This window comes from Chaetura pelagica, unplaced genomic scaffold, assembly GCF_000747805.2.
Source record: "Chaetura pelagica isolate M959 unplaced genomic scaffold, ChaPel_1.0 scaffold456, whole genome shotgun sequence".
Classification (NCBI taxonomy): domain Eukaryota; kingdom Metazoa; phylum Chordata; class Aves; order Apodiformes; family Apodidae; genus Chaetura; species Chaetura pelagica.
Genome location: NW_009953574.1, coordinates 1,361,730 through 1,377,135, shown reverse-complemented (window position 1 = coordinate 1,377,135; position 15,406 = coordinate 1,361,730). Strand labels below are relative to the sequence as shown.

Here is a 15,406-nt window from a genome sequence, read left to right as displayed (position 1 = left end):
CCGCCGCGCCCGCTTCCTCCACGAGACCGGCCTGGCCATGATTTACGGTGAGGGGGGAAAAGGCCCCTTCGCTCCGCGGGGAGGCCCCGCCCGGCCCCGGGTACCGGGACCCCCATCCCAACCGGCACCGACCCCCGCGCTGGGCCCAGCGCAGCCCCCCCGGGCGGGTTCCGACCCTCCCCATCCCGTCCCGGGTGGGCTCAGGGTCAGCACGGGCCTCAGAGCCGTGACTCCACAGCAGCCAGGGGCTCCTCAGGAACCGTGTCCCGCGCTGGGGCCTGAGGTTGCGTTTCCTCCTCCTTCTCCAGGGGGTCTCTGGGCAGGGCCGTCCGGGTCGCTGCTCCCAGCCCCGGCCCTGCCCGGGCTCCCCGGGCTGCCTGGGGAGCTGGCACAGCCCCTGCTGGGCTCCTGAGATGCCCCACGCGTGTCCCCGCAAGAAGCGGGTCAGGGCAGTGGGTCTGTAGCAGGTAGTGGCTTTGCATCCTTATCAGAGCGATTCCAGATGAAACCTTCCCACAGGGATGACACTTGCTTCCTTAGCAAACAAGGAAATGTGATGCTTGCCTATATTTGCTCATTATATCTTTAAATTCTTGTCAGAAGCCACAGGGGCCTGTGATTTAACAGGGGCCCGTGATTAACTGAGGTGACGTGGCCTCGTGAAGTGACTTGAACCAGTTGGAAGGAGATGCCACTTGTGGCCCTGCCTGGGTCATCTTGCCTGGCTTGGGAGCTCAACCAAAGCAGGGCTGGGAGTTATGCTGGGGGAGTGATTTAACATGGCCACAGATCCTTATCTAGGGAAGATTTATTGAGTTTGGGATTGCCAAGTTGTCTGCCGAGTGCTGTGGTTCATGTTTCTTCTCTGTGCTGTCCTTGCCCTGGCTGGGTGAGGTCTCAGAGCAGCCCTGTGGCTGAGCCCCCTGCCCAGCAGAAGCTTTGCTGAAGGCTGTGGCTCCACCCAGTTGGGCCGTTGGCTTCTCTGGTCCTAAGTTCCAGTTAATTGGAAGTGTTCTTCCAGACGAAGGGGTGGAGACTCTGATGCCCCACGCGTGTCCCCGCAAGAAGTGGGTCAGGGCAGTGGGTCTGTAGCAGGTAGTGGCTTTGCATCCTTATCAGAGCGATTCCAGATGAAACCTTCCCACAGGGATGACACTTGCTTCCTTAGCAAACAAGGAAATGTGATGCTTGCCTATATTTGCTCATTATATCTTTAAATTCTTGTCAGAAGCCACAGGGGCCTGTGATTTAACAGGGGCCCGTGATTAACTGAGGTGACGTGGCCTCGTGAAGTGACTTGAACCAGTTGGAAGGAGATGCCACTTGTGGCCCTGCCTGGGTCATCTTGCCTGGCTTGGGAGCTCAACCAAAGCAGGGCTGGGAGTTATGCTGGGGGAGTGATTTAACATGGCCACAGATCCTTATCTAGGGAAGATTTATTGAGTTTGGGATTGCCAAGTTGTCTGCCGAGTGCTGTGGTTCATGTTTCTTCTCTGTGCTGTCCTTGCCCTGGCTGGGTGAGGTCTCAGAGCAGCCCTGTGGCTGAGCCCCCTGCCCAGCAGAAGCTTTGCTGAAGGCTGTGGCTCCACCCAGTTGGGCCGTTGGCTTCTCTGGTCCTAAGTTCCAGTTAATTGGAAGTGTTCTTCCAGACGAAGGGGTGGAGACTCTGGTGTCAGCCCAGAGGCACAAAATACCAGTCTGCTTTTTCAGATTCCTGCAAGCCACTGCTGAGGCAGGAGCAGGCATTGCTGGCCTCCTGCCTGGGGTAGGGGTGGTCACCTCCCTGGGACCCAGGACAGGAGCACGTGCTTCCAGCATGGAAGGTCTTCTCCTGCTGGCTGACACGTGGGCTTTTGATTTCTTCCTTGCTTTCAGACTTGTCCTTAACCTTGTTCTTCCTTTCTTCCTTGTGATCCTTCATTCTCCCAGACCTACCTCGGTGCTCCCCTTGTTCTCAGAGGACAGCCTGGGTCACTTTGGTCTCCTGTTGATCCATGAAACACATGCTTTCTGTCTGCTCTTTTGCGAGCTGTGCTTAAGAGTGTTGCTGGTGAGGTTGGGAACATCACCCATCTGGTCATGCAGAAAAATCCCAGGTGTTTCCTTGCTATCCAGGCTTTTGGCATTGGCTTCTCAGGCTGTCACAGCTGCCATAGGAAAGGGATGTGTCATTTCCCAAGGAGTGGTGGGATTCTGTTGTTTTACAGTGGCAACTTAAAAGCTGCAGGTACCACTCCTGCTTGGCTTTTCATGCCCCCCTGCCACACTTCCAGCCCCAGGGAGGTCCATGGAAAATGTGGAAGTGCTGCAGCAGCCAGGCTGAAAAACAGCCCGAAATCGGGGCAAGAGAAGCAATTTGTAAAAGCTTGTCTGTGTTCTAATGAAATAAAACCCTCAACAGCCAAATCCAATAAAACTTTTGCATCTCTTCTTGCTGAAATAATCTGAGTTCCCTCAGTGTCTGTTTTTACTAGAAGTTCCTGCTTTGGGTGGCTTTATAGCTTGCAAATCACACCGTGGTCTCAGAGCTGATGTTCAGGAGCTGGGCACAGGCTGGAGTAATTTCATGGTGATAGACAGAGGTGTTTAGTAGCCTCTGAGCTTCATTTCAGTGTTTAAAATGAGGTTCCCCCACCTGAGGTGCTCAGCATTTAGGATGATTAATTGAACTGTCTTGTTTCAGTTCTTCTCAGGGCCTGGTGGTGGATGTGACGGGAGCTTCTCTAGCAGTTTAGTTTCCTTGTACTGGTTCCCACTTGGCCCCTGGGTTGTGTACATCTAAATTGCTTGTTGTCAGGACAAGTTGCTCGCTACAGTTTTTTCTTTCCTCTTGGTGCCCAGATTAATGCTTGCCTGGGGATCGTGTGTCCTTCCATTGTTAAGTGCCTGAACGGTAATATATTAGTCTGCATTTAAAACCTTCCCTCGGAAATGTTCAGCAGCACCTGAAAAAAAACACAACAGAAAGCCCATGGGCTGTTGTTATTTTTAATGAAGTTGAGAGAAAAGCAATGAAAATTATCTCTTGCACTTTGCATGAAAGAACTCAATTAATTTACCAGCTTCGCCTTTAGCTTCTCTCCTCCTCGCAGCTTTTGGCTGGCAGGTTCCTCGGTGTCAGGTTCCATCTGCTCCCTCCCAGGGCTCAGTTTTGTAAAACTTTTGGCTACAAAAGCATGTTGATACTGGTGGAGTGGCTCAGGGGTTGCTGCCAGGACAGCCCTTCGAGCACCAAGAGAGTTTGAACCATTTCCTAAGAGACCATAAGGACTGTGAGGATCTGCGTGTTCCTCTGGGCTGGGTCCAGGTAGCCTGAGCACAGGACAGGGTTTGTCCTGGGTGGGGAAGGTTGGTTAGATCCACTGTTGGGCAGGAGGGGCTGGTGGTGGGGTCATTTTTGTGTTGGCAGAGTGGTTTTTTCTCAGCAGAGCAGTAGCCTGCTCTCCTTCTTCCTGCCTCTGGTGGTTTCTCCTGGTGGGCACCGCTGGTCCTTGATGGCTCGTTCACACAACAAGAGCTCTTGGTGCTGGGCTTGTTTGCTTGTTTGTGTCTTTTCCCAGGCAGCATCTTACAGGACCAGATAAAATGTCTGATTTTTGGAGCCCCAAGCATGGTCGTTTTGGTAGATATTGTAGGTCTATACATCCCTTTTCCCCTGTCCTATTCATGGCCGGAGTGGGAGTTCAGCTGCGCCTATGCTGGGAACAGCTGCCCAGGAAAGGGAGAAGGGAGGAGGAGCAGGAGCAGGGCTGCTGTCAGATGGAGCTGCCTGGGACAGGGATTAGCACTAGGGTGGTGTGTGAGTCAGGATCCTTTCTGAATTCCCAGCAGCCATGTCCTTCTGACCTCCTGCCTCTCATCTCAAAGTGCTGAGCCTGGGCATTTCAGAAGATCTCCAGATGGGTTTTCAGATGAGAAGACAGGCAGCTGCTGCTGCTGGAGGTTTCCAACTCTCATGTGAAGCTCTAAAATCAACTTTTGTTTTTTGGGTTTTTTAAAGTATTTTTAAAAGCCACCCAAGGCAGCTCTGGAGGGCTGCAGATCATGGTGTACCTGGTGCTGTCTGCTCTGTAGGAGTGGAGGAGTGGGTTTGGGTGCAGTTCCCAGGTCCTTGAGATGAGCCTTTGGTGTGGTGGGTTTGCAGCTGGTTCTTCTGCCTCTGCTCATGGCCTGGATGCTTAGATGGCCCTGTGGTGCATGACAACCCCTGGGATGGCAGGTGGAGACTTTTCTTCTGGCTGCTGGCCAAATCTTGTGCTGAAAAATTGCTGTCAAGGGAAGAGGAGGCAAAAGGGAGGTGGCAGATTGGAACCTAACAGCAGGAGATGCTGAATGCTCCAGGGCCTCATGGTCTTCTGCCTGGTCATGGCAGAGGTCCTGCCCAGGTCCTGCTCCCATGAGATGGCAGTGGGGGAAGAGTTGGGTGTTCCCTTCAGCTGGGGTTGTCCCCTGCCTGTAGGAAAGCAGAGAGCAAGATCTTATTAAGGCAGCAGCAAAGAAGCAGGAGCATCCTGGGAGGCAAATGGAGATGCCTCCAGAGTGTTGCGGTCTCTGTTTCGATCCCACGTGTCCGAAAGCTTTTCAAAAATGTGTGGTTCAGAGATGGGGTTAAGATCTAGGGTTTCTGTGGTGGCTTAGTGCTGCCTTCATCAGGGAGTTTCCAAACCCTTTTGTGCTGAAGGCTACGTGGAAAGGTGTCTTGTGGGACTTCCCTCCTCCCCAGCCTGCAGAGGTCAAGAAGCTGTGCCAGGAGAGGACTCTGCGCACCGTGTGGGTGAGAAGGAGCCAGAGGGGGCTGTGCCCTCTCAGTGCCATCCATCTGGATGAGGAGCTCAACTCATCAGCTGTGCTGCAGATGAGAAGTGCTGTATAAATTGCTGACTTGCAAATTAACTCCACGATACTTCTTCAGAGCAGCTGAGCTGGAGGCAGCCTTGGCTCCTGGGGCTGCCCCAGGGCTGCTCCTCGTGCTGTGGAGCTGAAGCTTCCAGGGGGTGAGGAGCAGACCTGGGTGTTGGGGTGGACTGAGAGACTTTTGTGGGTTTTTTTGGGGTCTACAGGAAAGCTATGGAGGGACTTTTTATGAGGACTTGTAGTGAGAAGACAAGGAAGAATGGATTAAAATTGGAAGAGGATGGATTTAGGTGAGACATTAGGAAGAAACTCTTTTCCATGAGGGTGGTGAGACCCTGTCCCAGGTTGCCCAGAGAAGCCGTGGCTGCCCCATCCCTGGGGGTGTTGAAGGGCAGGTTGGATGGGGCTTGGAGCAACCTGGTCTGGTGGGAGGTGTTCCTGCCTATATAGGAGGATTTGATCTAGATGATCTTTAAGGTCCTTCCAACCCAAACCATTCTGTGATTTTGTGATAGAACAGGGATCAGTGCAGTGTGAAAGCTCCCTGGTGTGAGGAGGGTCTGTGGTGCTGCAGCATCTAGTGAAGGATGCCCTCCTTCCTCAAAGCCTTCTTGGTGGTTGCTGGGAATTGTTTTCAATCCCCTACCAAAAAGAAGGTTTTAAGGTCTCTTTCTAGTGGCAAAACATGATGTTGTAAGGTTTCCAGGTGCAAGGTGCATGGCTTGGGCACATGTGACAGCACTTTGCCTGTGTCCCCCGCTCTGGGCCAACAATGCCAGGGTGCTTGCCCTAAGACACCCAGCGTGCCCTTGGTGTCAGCTCTTCACTGCCCTGGAGTGGGCCTCTGGCTGATTGCTGGGTGATGAAGAGCCTTCCTGACCAGTCCATGCCTGCTGGTAGAAAGTCCACATGAGCTCAGAGGATGTCTCATGGGAGGACATGGACAGTTTAATACAGGCAATTCTCTGGATGGTGGTTGCACTCAGCAGCTGAGCAGAGGGTCAGGATCCTGATGTGCCTGATGCTGCTTCCATGCTCAAGTAGATCATCCCAGGAGGTCGCCAAGGCTGGTCTCACCCCTGTGTGTCCCTCCCCAGGGGTCCTGGTCGGTGTGGTCCTGCGCTACGGCATCCACGTCCCCAGCGATGTCAACAACGTCACGCTGAGCTGCCAGGTGCAGACCAGCCCTGCCACGCTGCTGGTCAACGTCAGCGGGAAGTTCTACGAGTACACCCTGAAGGGGGAGATCAGTGCCCAGGAGCTCAATAACGTGCAGGATAACGAGATGCTGAGAAAGGTAAGGGGGAGCAGCTGGAGAGCTGAGTGGTGCTCCCCACTCCCTCTGTGGCTGTGAATCCCGTGTGGGCTGGATGAAGGGATTTAAAAAAAATGACTCGTTTTTAACTTCAGTCGGGTTATGTTCAGTTGTAAAATCTTAAGTTGAACACAGTGTAATGAAACTCTGGCTTCAGCTGATCTTAATTTAAGCTCTTCAGACTCTGGGCCCTGCCCCCAGAAGGTCCCAGACACACCCTCAGGGTTCACCTGACAGCATTTTGTCTGGCATGGCTACAGGGTTCCCTCCATGCATTTCATATGACAATCTTATTTGTGTTTCGTCTTGCAAAGTCTTAATAAACCATTTAACTGTTGCTTTTTTTTCTCTGTTCACAGGTGACTTTTGATCCTGAAGTATTTTTCAACATTTTGCTTCCTCCAATTATATTTTATGCAGGCTACAGCTTGAAAAGGGTACGTGTCTTTACAGCACCTACATTTTTAGTTCCTCTGCCTCCAGAGCATTTTTAATGCTGGAGAGTGGTTTAATGCTTGCTCAGCAGGCCAGGGCTGCAGAGCTGGGTACAGTTTTCCCCAGTACATGCAGGACTGTAGGAAGCAGGGCTGAGGGTGCCCCAGTCCGGCTTGTCCATCCCTCTGCCATCGCAGCAGTCAGTGACTTCAACTGTTTTCAGCACCAGTTTGCACAGGGGTTTTTGGGGTCAGCTTGGGCATTTCAGTCATCCTTAGTCTCAAAACACACAGGAGGGTGAGAAGGTTTTAGAAAGCAGCAGCTCTCTGAAATGCTGACTTGGAAGGAGAGGGAAATGATCCTGTTTAGCTTGCGGGAGAGGGAAGGAGGAATGCTGCTGGGTTAGGAAATCAGTTCCTAGAAATCAGAACAGCACCTTATTAAATACATGAGTACAAGAGGATGGTGTGTTCATGTTTATTAATGCTGCATTAACATCTGCTGATCTGGTGATGTACACTGATGTGCTGGGCATTGTTGTGCCCTGCTTGTCCAGCTCCGGCAATCTGAGCTGGGTGCAAACTGCCATGGACGCTGCGTGGGTGTCTGTGCAGGCTGGAAATTCATTGTTAGCATTATTCATTGTTAGCAAAATATAACTCAGGTTTTTGGTTTTTTCCCTCCTCTTTCTAGAGACACTTCTTCAGAAACTTGGGATCCATCCTGGCATACGCTTTTCTCGGCACTGCAATTTCCTGCCTGGTGATCGGGTGAGTAGTTGGAGCTGGTTTTTCCACAGGGGGTTGAGCTGTGCTGGGAGGCAGTGCTCTGAGCCCGGATCTGTGGCTGCTCAGCCCAGCCCTGACAGATCACACAGCCTCTCTGCTACTGCCCCTCAGCAGCAGCAAATAATGCTAATTACTGTCCAAACTTTCATTGTGTGGACAGGGTGATTACTGTCTAATTACACCGTGCTTTCTCAGCATCCCTTACAGAATAGTTATATACATGGCAAAGAACACTTCACACTTCTCTGAAGATTGTCTTGAAAAAACAGGCAGTAACTTCTAATTACTGAAAGCACAGCCCAAACCAGCACGAGGCAGAGGAGGGGCAGGATGGGGAACATGTGTCCTGTCCTTACTTGCTCAAAGCAGGTGCCGAGTGAGCACTGATGGTGTTTCAGAGGTTTTACCCCTGTGTGCAGAGCAGCTGGATGATTCCTGCTCTGAATAGTAACATGCAGGGTGTTTTCCACTGGGGACTCTGATGGATTCAAGCAAACTCAGCATCTGCATTTTCTGTTCCTTGCTGAAAGTTTCAGCTGTTTCAAAGTCAGGCCAAGGTCATCCCACTGACAGGCAGGGGGACCTTATAGTGACCTTCCAGTACCTGAAAGGGGCCTATAAGGAGGCTGGGGCAGAGCTGTTCACAAGGGCATGTAATGATAGGACAAGGGGTGATGATTTCAAGCTAGAAAAGGGTAGATTTAGGCTGGACATTAGGAAAAAGTTCTTTCATATGAGGGTGGTGGATCCCTGGAATGGGTTGCCTAGAGAGGTGGTGGGGGTCCCACCCCTGGAGACATTCAAGATCAGGCTTGATGGGGCTCTGAGCAATCTGGTAAAGTTTGAGATGCCCCTGCTTATTGTAGGGGGGTTGGACTAGAGAACCTTTAGAGGTCCCTTCCAACCCAAGATATTCTATGATCCCACTGAAATGTGTTAATGTGAAAGGCTGCAGAATGATTGGGAGACCCCCTGAGCCTGGCTGCTGCTTTTCTTCAGCTGTGCTGTGCCCATGGAGGAGTTTCAGCCCCGGATTCTCACTGGTGCTGTGTTTGTGGTGCTTTGGTGTGCATGGTTTGGCACTTACCTCTGAGACCATGGCCTCAGGGTTTCACCAGGCTCAGCTCACCCAGGGCAGTTCTTCAGTGTTCCAGCATCTGGATAACTTTAGGGGTTCATCTGGCAAATTCAGGGGAATCAAGCCCATTTGAATGTCATTTTCAGTCACTGCAGAGATGAGTAATTGCCTCTTCTAATCCCAGCTCTGTGGTGTATGGCTGCGTGGCACTGATGAAGGTCACTGGGCAGCTTGGGGGAGACTTCTACTTCACTGACTGCCTCCTGTTCGGGGCCATCGTATCAGCTACTGACCCAGGTATGTTACATGGTTATTTTCCCCCTCATTTTATGTATTTGATCTGTTGTAAGCTGTGCTGAAGAGGGAAATAAAGTCAGAACCTGGTGTTAGTTCCCTCTTTCTGAATTGTGGAATTTATTTGCCACATTTCTAGACATCAAATTTGTCTCTGTGTCTTTTCATTTTCTTGCAGTTCCATGTAGTTCACCTTCCAAACCTCTGCTTTCCTAAATCTTTGCTTGCAGTGAAGTCCTGGCAGTCTCCCTCTCCTGACTTTGCTGGGTTTTGGGACAGGTCCACTGTGTTTCTGCCATCCTGGGCCAACAGCTGATGCAGAACAAGATCTGTCATGTGGGCAGGGTTCATTTGATAGTTTTAGTTGGTTAGCTGATTTCCTTCTGCTTCCATTTTTATGAGATTTTTGGAGGGTACCAATCTAATTGAAAGTTAATCTTAACAACCAGTACTAAGGACAGTAGTAACAGCTTGGTATGCTGAAGCACTTTGTAAATGAAAGCTATGAAAAACATGCCTTGTCCAACTGAATTTCTCTTAATTAATTATTACTTTTAACACTCTGGGGTTTATTTGTATGTTCCAGCTTCACCTAAAGACACAGGACCATGAAAAGGCCTCTCCTTCCTCCTGCTCTTTGCTGAACAGGGCTTGAATGTCTCCCCTTGGCAGCCTGGCTGCTATGTTTGAGTCCAGTGTGGTGGGGCTGGGGGGTGGTAGCATCACCCTCCTCCTGATGTCACAATAGCTTTGGCAGATATTTTAAAATGCAGATATTGGTCAGTTTTGCATGGAAGGGAGAAACTGCACACCTGAATAAGCCAAGTCTTCTGCCCTTTTGAAACGAGTGCCAGTGGCTGTCGTTTCCAGGTGAATTGGGGCTTTTACCTACTCACCTTAACAATGAGTCATTTCTGTTGCCAAAGGTGAAATGAGGAGCTTTGTATGTACATGCACATATGCAAGAACAAGGCATCAGAGCATCACCTGCAGGGTGGGGGGCCAGCCACATCTGTCTGCTGGGGGGGGGGATGCAAGATCTGCCTTCCCCAGGAGGTTTTAAGTACTGATTTCTTCTGTTTCCCTAAGATTTGCCAAGTAGTGGTGTGGCTATTACTGCTGATATTTTTCTTAAATAAAAATAAATAAATAAACCCACAAAAAAACCCCAACCAAAAACCCAAACCCCAAAACTTTTAAAAAACCCAACAAAGTAAAATGATTTCCCAGCTTCTTCAAACATGTCTTGGGTGGGCGCGTGTTCAGGCTACCTTGAGCAAGGAACGGTTCCCTTGGGGCTGTGAGGTGGAGCATCCTCCCTGTAACTTAGCCAGGATGTTGACATGAGGGGGGGCACGTTTGCAGAGTGGGGGGCACCTCCCAGATGTGATGGGGCTGCAGGAGCTGTGATGGCAGGTGGGCAGAGGCCAGGCAAGGACCGTAGGTAGAAGTCATGCTTTGAGAAGCTGCGAACAAAGCTGTCAGAGTCACATCCTTCCTTCAGGCTTGGAGATAGGAACAGAAAGTTTCACAGGTGAAAATGGAGCATTTCTCTGTACTTATATGGGTTAGACCCTCTTCAGTGTGCACAGATGAGTCCCTGAATACTGTCTTGAAGGACTTTCAGAGAAGTTGATTGGAATTAGCTCAGGCCTTGGCAGCAGACGGAGATATGCACCATGCGCCACGTGTTACACCTCTCTTGCTTTAGATGTTGTGTTGGTTTTGCAGGGCTGATACACAAACCTGCTGCCTTTTTATTATCTCATTGGAGCTGCATGGGCTTGAGGGTGCTCCAGTGTCTGCCACATGGCCATAAATCACAGGAAATCCCCACGTGGGGTTAGCCAATATCTGGCTTTTTCCAGTTAAGCCTGAAATGTTAAGACATCTGTTCTGGCACTTCCAGTGTGTCAGCCTGTGTTGAATGTGAGGGTTTCTGTTGGAGTATCAGGGATGGAAGGAGAAAATAGCCATTGTCCTGGACAAGCCTGCATCCTTCTGGCCTTCTGCAGTTGGAGGAAGGCTCTCCTTTATGCTCCAAACTAATGGCATCCCAAAAGCTAGGTGGCTCTGATCAGTGTGGTACTGTGGTCCAGCCCACAAACTCAGACTCTCTGGAAGCTCAGAGCAGAGTTTGCTCATGTCTGCTTGCTAAAGCCTCAATAGACCTAGTGTCCAGAATGTGTTTTAGTAAAAGGAGCAAGAGGGAAATGAAAAAGCAAATCCAAATCTGAAAGGGCAGAAGGAAGATTATGGAAGGGAGCACAGGGGGGGCAGCTGGCAGCATCACAGCAGAGAGGCACAGACATACAGGAAGGCAGCTTTCTAAGAAGGGGGTGTTTTGTCTTGGATTACACCAAAATAATGGCACCTTTTTGAATGTCTCTCTATTTTTCTATTTGTCAGTGACTGTTCTTGCCATATTCCATGAACTCCAGGTTGATGTTGAGCTGTATGCCCTTCTCTTTGGCGAAAGCGTCCTCAATGATGCCGTTGCCATAGTGCTGTCTTCGTAAGTGTCTTCTGTTTTTATTTTTAATTATGTATGTATGTTTCATGTCAGGCCCTGGGAGAGCCACTCAGCCTTGCTCTTGTAAAACAGGAGAGTAGGTTTCCATGGGTCCAAAAGCTGTAGGGACCCGATGCATCTCGTTGTTGCAGACCACAGCTCAGGGTTGTGGGTTGTCCTTACAACATCCCCTTGCACCACAGGTGGTTTTGTTTTGCTTTTATGGCTGGTTGACCCAGCCAGAAGGAAGTTTTTATGTCTCTCTGAGATGGGAAAAGCATCGTGTCTGCTTTCCAGCCACTGAAAGCCCTTGCTGGTGGCTTTGCTCCTACCTGCTTTCTTTCCCATCCATCAATACCTTCTTCTGTTTAGGTGGAAATAGCTGGTAAAGCAGCTATTTCCTTCATATCTCCACATGCATCAAGACAATGGAATTTCTTATTGCCAGATTTAATACCATGGACTGACCACATGGGACACTTGCTGGCTTTCTAAAGAATGTTTTATATTCTTTAATATTTCATGTCCTCTGCATGTAGGACGTATTTTAAATGAGTTTTCACTGTGTTGTTGTCATGGGAAGTTGTTTGGAAATAATATATAATATCTTCAGTGGTGACAGGTTAACGTTTGGCCAAGACTAATGCAGAAAATGTCTCTGGAATACTTGTCACTCTGGTGCTGTACAGGTTGTGTAGGTCTTACTGAGGTGGAGGCAGCAACTGACACATTGTGAGCTCCTGTGGCCACCTTGTATGAGTTGTATTTACTGAACTGGATGTTTTGGTTGAGGTTTCTGGAACTGCTTGTGTTGCTGGCTCAGGTTTTTTGCTGAATGTTTCTCTCCTGGTGTGAGAGTAAATGCTGCACAGCCAGGCTGTGTTTAAGAAGTGATCCTCGGTGGGGGGGCCTTCCAGCCTCTGCTGAGGGGTCCTGTGTGGGAGTGGATGGGCTCAGCATCACAGTAATGACATTTGTGGTGGATCTCCATGTGTGACTGCAGTGGTTTGCCTCTTGCCCTGTGTCAGCACCAGCTTCGTAGCTGTTGCTCTGATTTCCTGCCTTCCTCTTTCCACAAGCTGAATTCAATCTGCCCCCCTTGCCCAAAACAAGAGAATTTGCAGCAAAGCAGCAGCTCTGAGCTGCACTCAGCAATTATTTTGCTGCAAGGCTTTTGTGCAGCCCAGCAGCATGCTGACTTCTTGAGGGCTTCTCAGCTGTTAACCCATACCTGTTTTGAAGCTTGCCATGGCCTTTGTCTTCATGGTCACCACAAACATGCAGCAAGAATTGGTTGGTGCAGGTATCTCAAGGACAGCCTCCCATCACCTGGACACAACCACATCCTGGGGTGCAAGGAAGAGGTGAAGACCTCTTGCTCCAGGGAGGGTAGTTCCTCCAAGAGCAGCTCAAAGTGCCTTTTTATAGTTCCCTTTTTTAAATTCAGTTTGGCATTTGCCTGCTCCACAGCAGAGGCATAAGTGGGGGAATGGTGTGGGGATGGTTCTGTTCCCACAAACAGAAGACCTGCTTCCCAGTTAGGAGGTGCAGGGACGAGTTGGGAAGATGGGCACTTGGGGATTTCTGGGGAGCTGGGCTGTGCTGATGAAGGAGCTGCTGGTGGTGGGTGCTGCTGGTGGCTGGGTGCTGCCTCTCCTCAAGGGGCTCCAGCCACAGCCAGCCAAGTGCACAGGTTCAGTAAGAGCCCCAAGAAGCACCAGCAGCTTCTTGCACATGGTGAAAGTGAGCACTGTGGGCACCAGCCCCACACCAGGGAAGGCTAAGGAGCCTCCATGGTTTCTGCCAGGAACTCAGTGCCCCCCGAGGCTCCTCTCCACCCTGGTTTTAGTGCCAGACAAATGTCCGTTCCTGTGCATGAGGAGCAGAATCCATGCCTTTCTGCTCCTGCCTCATGCTCGCCTGGCCTGGCTTGGTGGCAGGGGACTGGTGGGAGGATGAAGAGGAATTGAACCCAGAACTGAAGCTGGTGAGCAGTGAGGTGCCAGGGCTGTGGTTTAGGAGCAGGGGGGTAACCAGAGCCACAGGGGCTAAATGCCAGAGAGAGCCCCATGGACAGGAACAGGGGAAATAAGGCACAGAACGGGCAGCTGGAAATCGTCTTATTAGCAGTGCAAAAAGCAAAACCAGAAGGAAAACTGTAGTGGGTTAAAACACAAAACCAACATCCAAACAGTTGGTCATGGAGGGGAAATGAAACCATTCTGGATTAAAAAAACAACCCATAAGAGCATGTTGGCAAGTGAGAAGTAGAGGATGGGATTCCAGTACCTGGAGGGGCCTATGGGAAAGCTCGTGAGCAACTTTATACAAGGGCATGTAACAGCAATAGGACAAGGGGTAAAGAAGTTAGACTTAGGTTAGACATTATGAAGAAACTCTTTCCTGTGAGGGTGGTGAGACACTGGCCCAGGTTGCCCAGAGAAGCTGTGGCTGCCCCATCCCTGGCAGTGTTGAAGGGCAGGTTGGATGGGGCTTGGAGCAGCCTGGGCTGGTGGGAGGTGTCCCTGCCCATGCAGGGGGTTGGGACTGGATGATCTTCAAGGTCCCTTCCAACCCAAACCATTTTGTGATTCTACGATTGATGAATGAAATTAAATCACAGGGAGGAATCTGCAGTTTGCAGACAATGCAGAAAAATGATGTGTATGAAAAGTAGGGAAGTTTGGCAAGGGAAGTGGCCTGTGACATGTTGGTAAGGAGAGGGTTCTCATTTGTGTTGCAGAAAAATATTGGTGGGTAGTTAGGGGAGAAAGCCACAGGATGTGTGTGTGAGGCAGCATAACTCATGAGGTTGAACAGCAAATGTTTAAAGTTCACATTCAAGAGTTTTAACTGAGCCAGCTGAGTGATTGCTAACCAGGAAGTTAATGTTCTCAGTAAGGTTATGTTGAAGAAAGTGATGTAAGAAGTTGATATCAAAATGAGATTTAGAAGATGTGTAGGGGACCCCTGTACCTCGGCATTTCCAAGTAAAACAGTGGAATGGCTGATACCAGGCTCAGGAGTTAGGAGGGAGCAGATTGAGAGCTGGGATCAGTGCAGCAGAGCAATTTGCCCTTTTGTCACAAAGGTCTGGTGGAGTTTGGTGGATGAAGATCACGACCCAGCAGTGCCGTCCTTGGTGTGTTTCACTTCATGTGCAACCTCAGTGTAGTGCTCATTAAATGTGGTAAAGAGGCAGAACTTGGAGTTCTTGGGGGGATCTTCACGTCAGCCACCTCTGTGGAGTTGACAGAGAAATGTAGGCCTCCCACTTGGATGCATTGTCGGCCCAAAGTGCTGGTGCCAGCCCCCCAAAATACCATCATAAATGACAAACTCGCCGAGCACATGTTTTCAGGAGCTCACACAAGAGTTGGGCTTTGGTCTGATGCTCTCTAATGTCTAGAAGGAACAAATGCAGAGCCTCTCCTTGGAGGGATGGCAGAGCTGCAGAAAGCTGGGCAGGAGCAGGGGGGATCCCAAGCTCCCCAGGACAGGCTGAGCATGTGGGGGTTATTGCAGTGTGGGACTCATAGTTTGTGTCCCTACTTCCTCAGGCTTGGTGTTTGCAGCAGTCGTGGCACTTTGCAAAGCTCAGGAAGCACCGTGGAGGTGCCTCTCCCTCCAGACTAAGGAGTCGTCAGTTCTTGTGTGTGCTTTTCTTCCTTCTTTTAGTTCAATCGTTGCATACCAGCCAGCAGGCGACAACAGCCACACGTTTGATGTCACAGCCATGTTCAAGTCCATTGGGATCTTCCTGGGGATATTCAGTGGATCTTTTGCAATGGGAGCAGCCACTGGAGTCGTGACAGCTTTAATATCCTTTTTGTTGGTTGTTTGTTTTTTTTATTCCAAGGATTTGTATAACAGCTGCTTCTTTTGCTGCATTGTGTCTCACCCAGGTGCAGTGTTTCATGATTTTCTGCCTAAATTAATGAAGGGCCTTTTTCTGGGCAGGCTGTGTAGCGTTGTTGTGACACACAACTGGATTTGAGATGCTCTTAGTCTGCAATTTCTCTCCAAATTGTCCTTAACCATCTGCAACGTCACCAAATTCACCAAACTTCGGGAGTTCCCGTTGCTGGAGACTGGCTTGTTCTTCTTGATGTCCTGGAGCACATTCCTGC

General features: G+C 50.1%; 1 protein-coding gene across 1 annotated transcript in view; it reads left to right on the top strand.

The window, feature by feature from the left end:
- Positions 1-4: 4 nt before the first annotated feature.
- Positions 5-15,406, top strand: part of SLC9A6 (solute carrier family 9, subfamily A (NHE6, cation proton antiporter 6), member 6) — a gene marked incomplete at its 5' end in the record, with an annotated part of 23,121 nt that continues 7,719 nt past the window's right edge. The window contains 8 exons of the mRNA XM_009999689.1: positions 5-47; positions 5,952-6,151; positions 6,529-6,606; positions 7,298-7,374; positions 8,655-8,767; positions 11,174-11,279; positions 14,955-15,088; positions 15,320-15,403. Of these exons, the coding sequence (XP_009997991.1) occupies positions 5-47; positions 5,952-6,151; positions 6,529-6,606; positions 7,298-7,374; positions 8,655-8,767; positions 11,174-11,279; positions 14,955-15,088; positions 15,320-15,403 (835 nt within the window). The remainder of the gene's footprint in view (positions 48-5,951; positions 6,152-6,528; positions 6,607-7,297; positions 7,375-8,654; positions 8,768-11,173; positions 11,280-14,954; positions 15,089-15,319; positions 15,404-15,406) is intronic.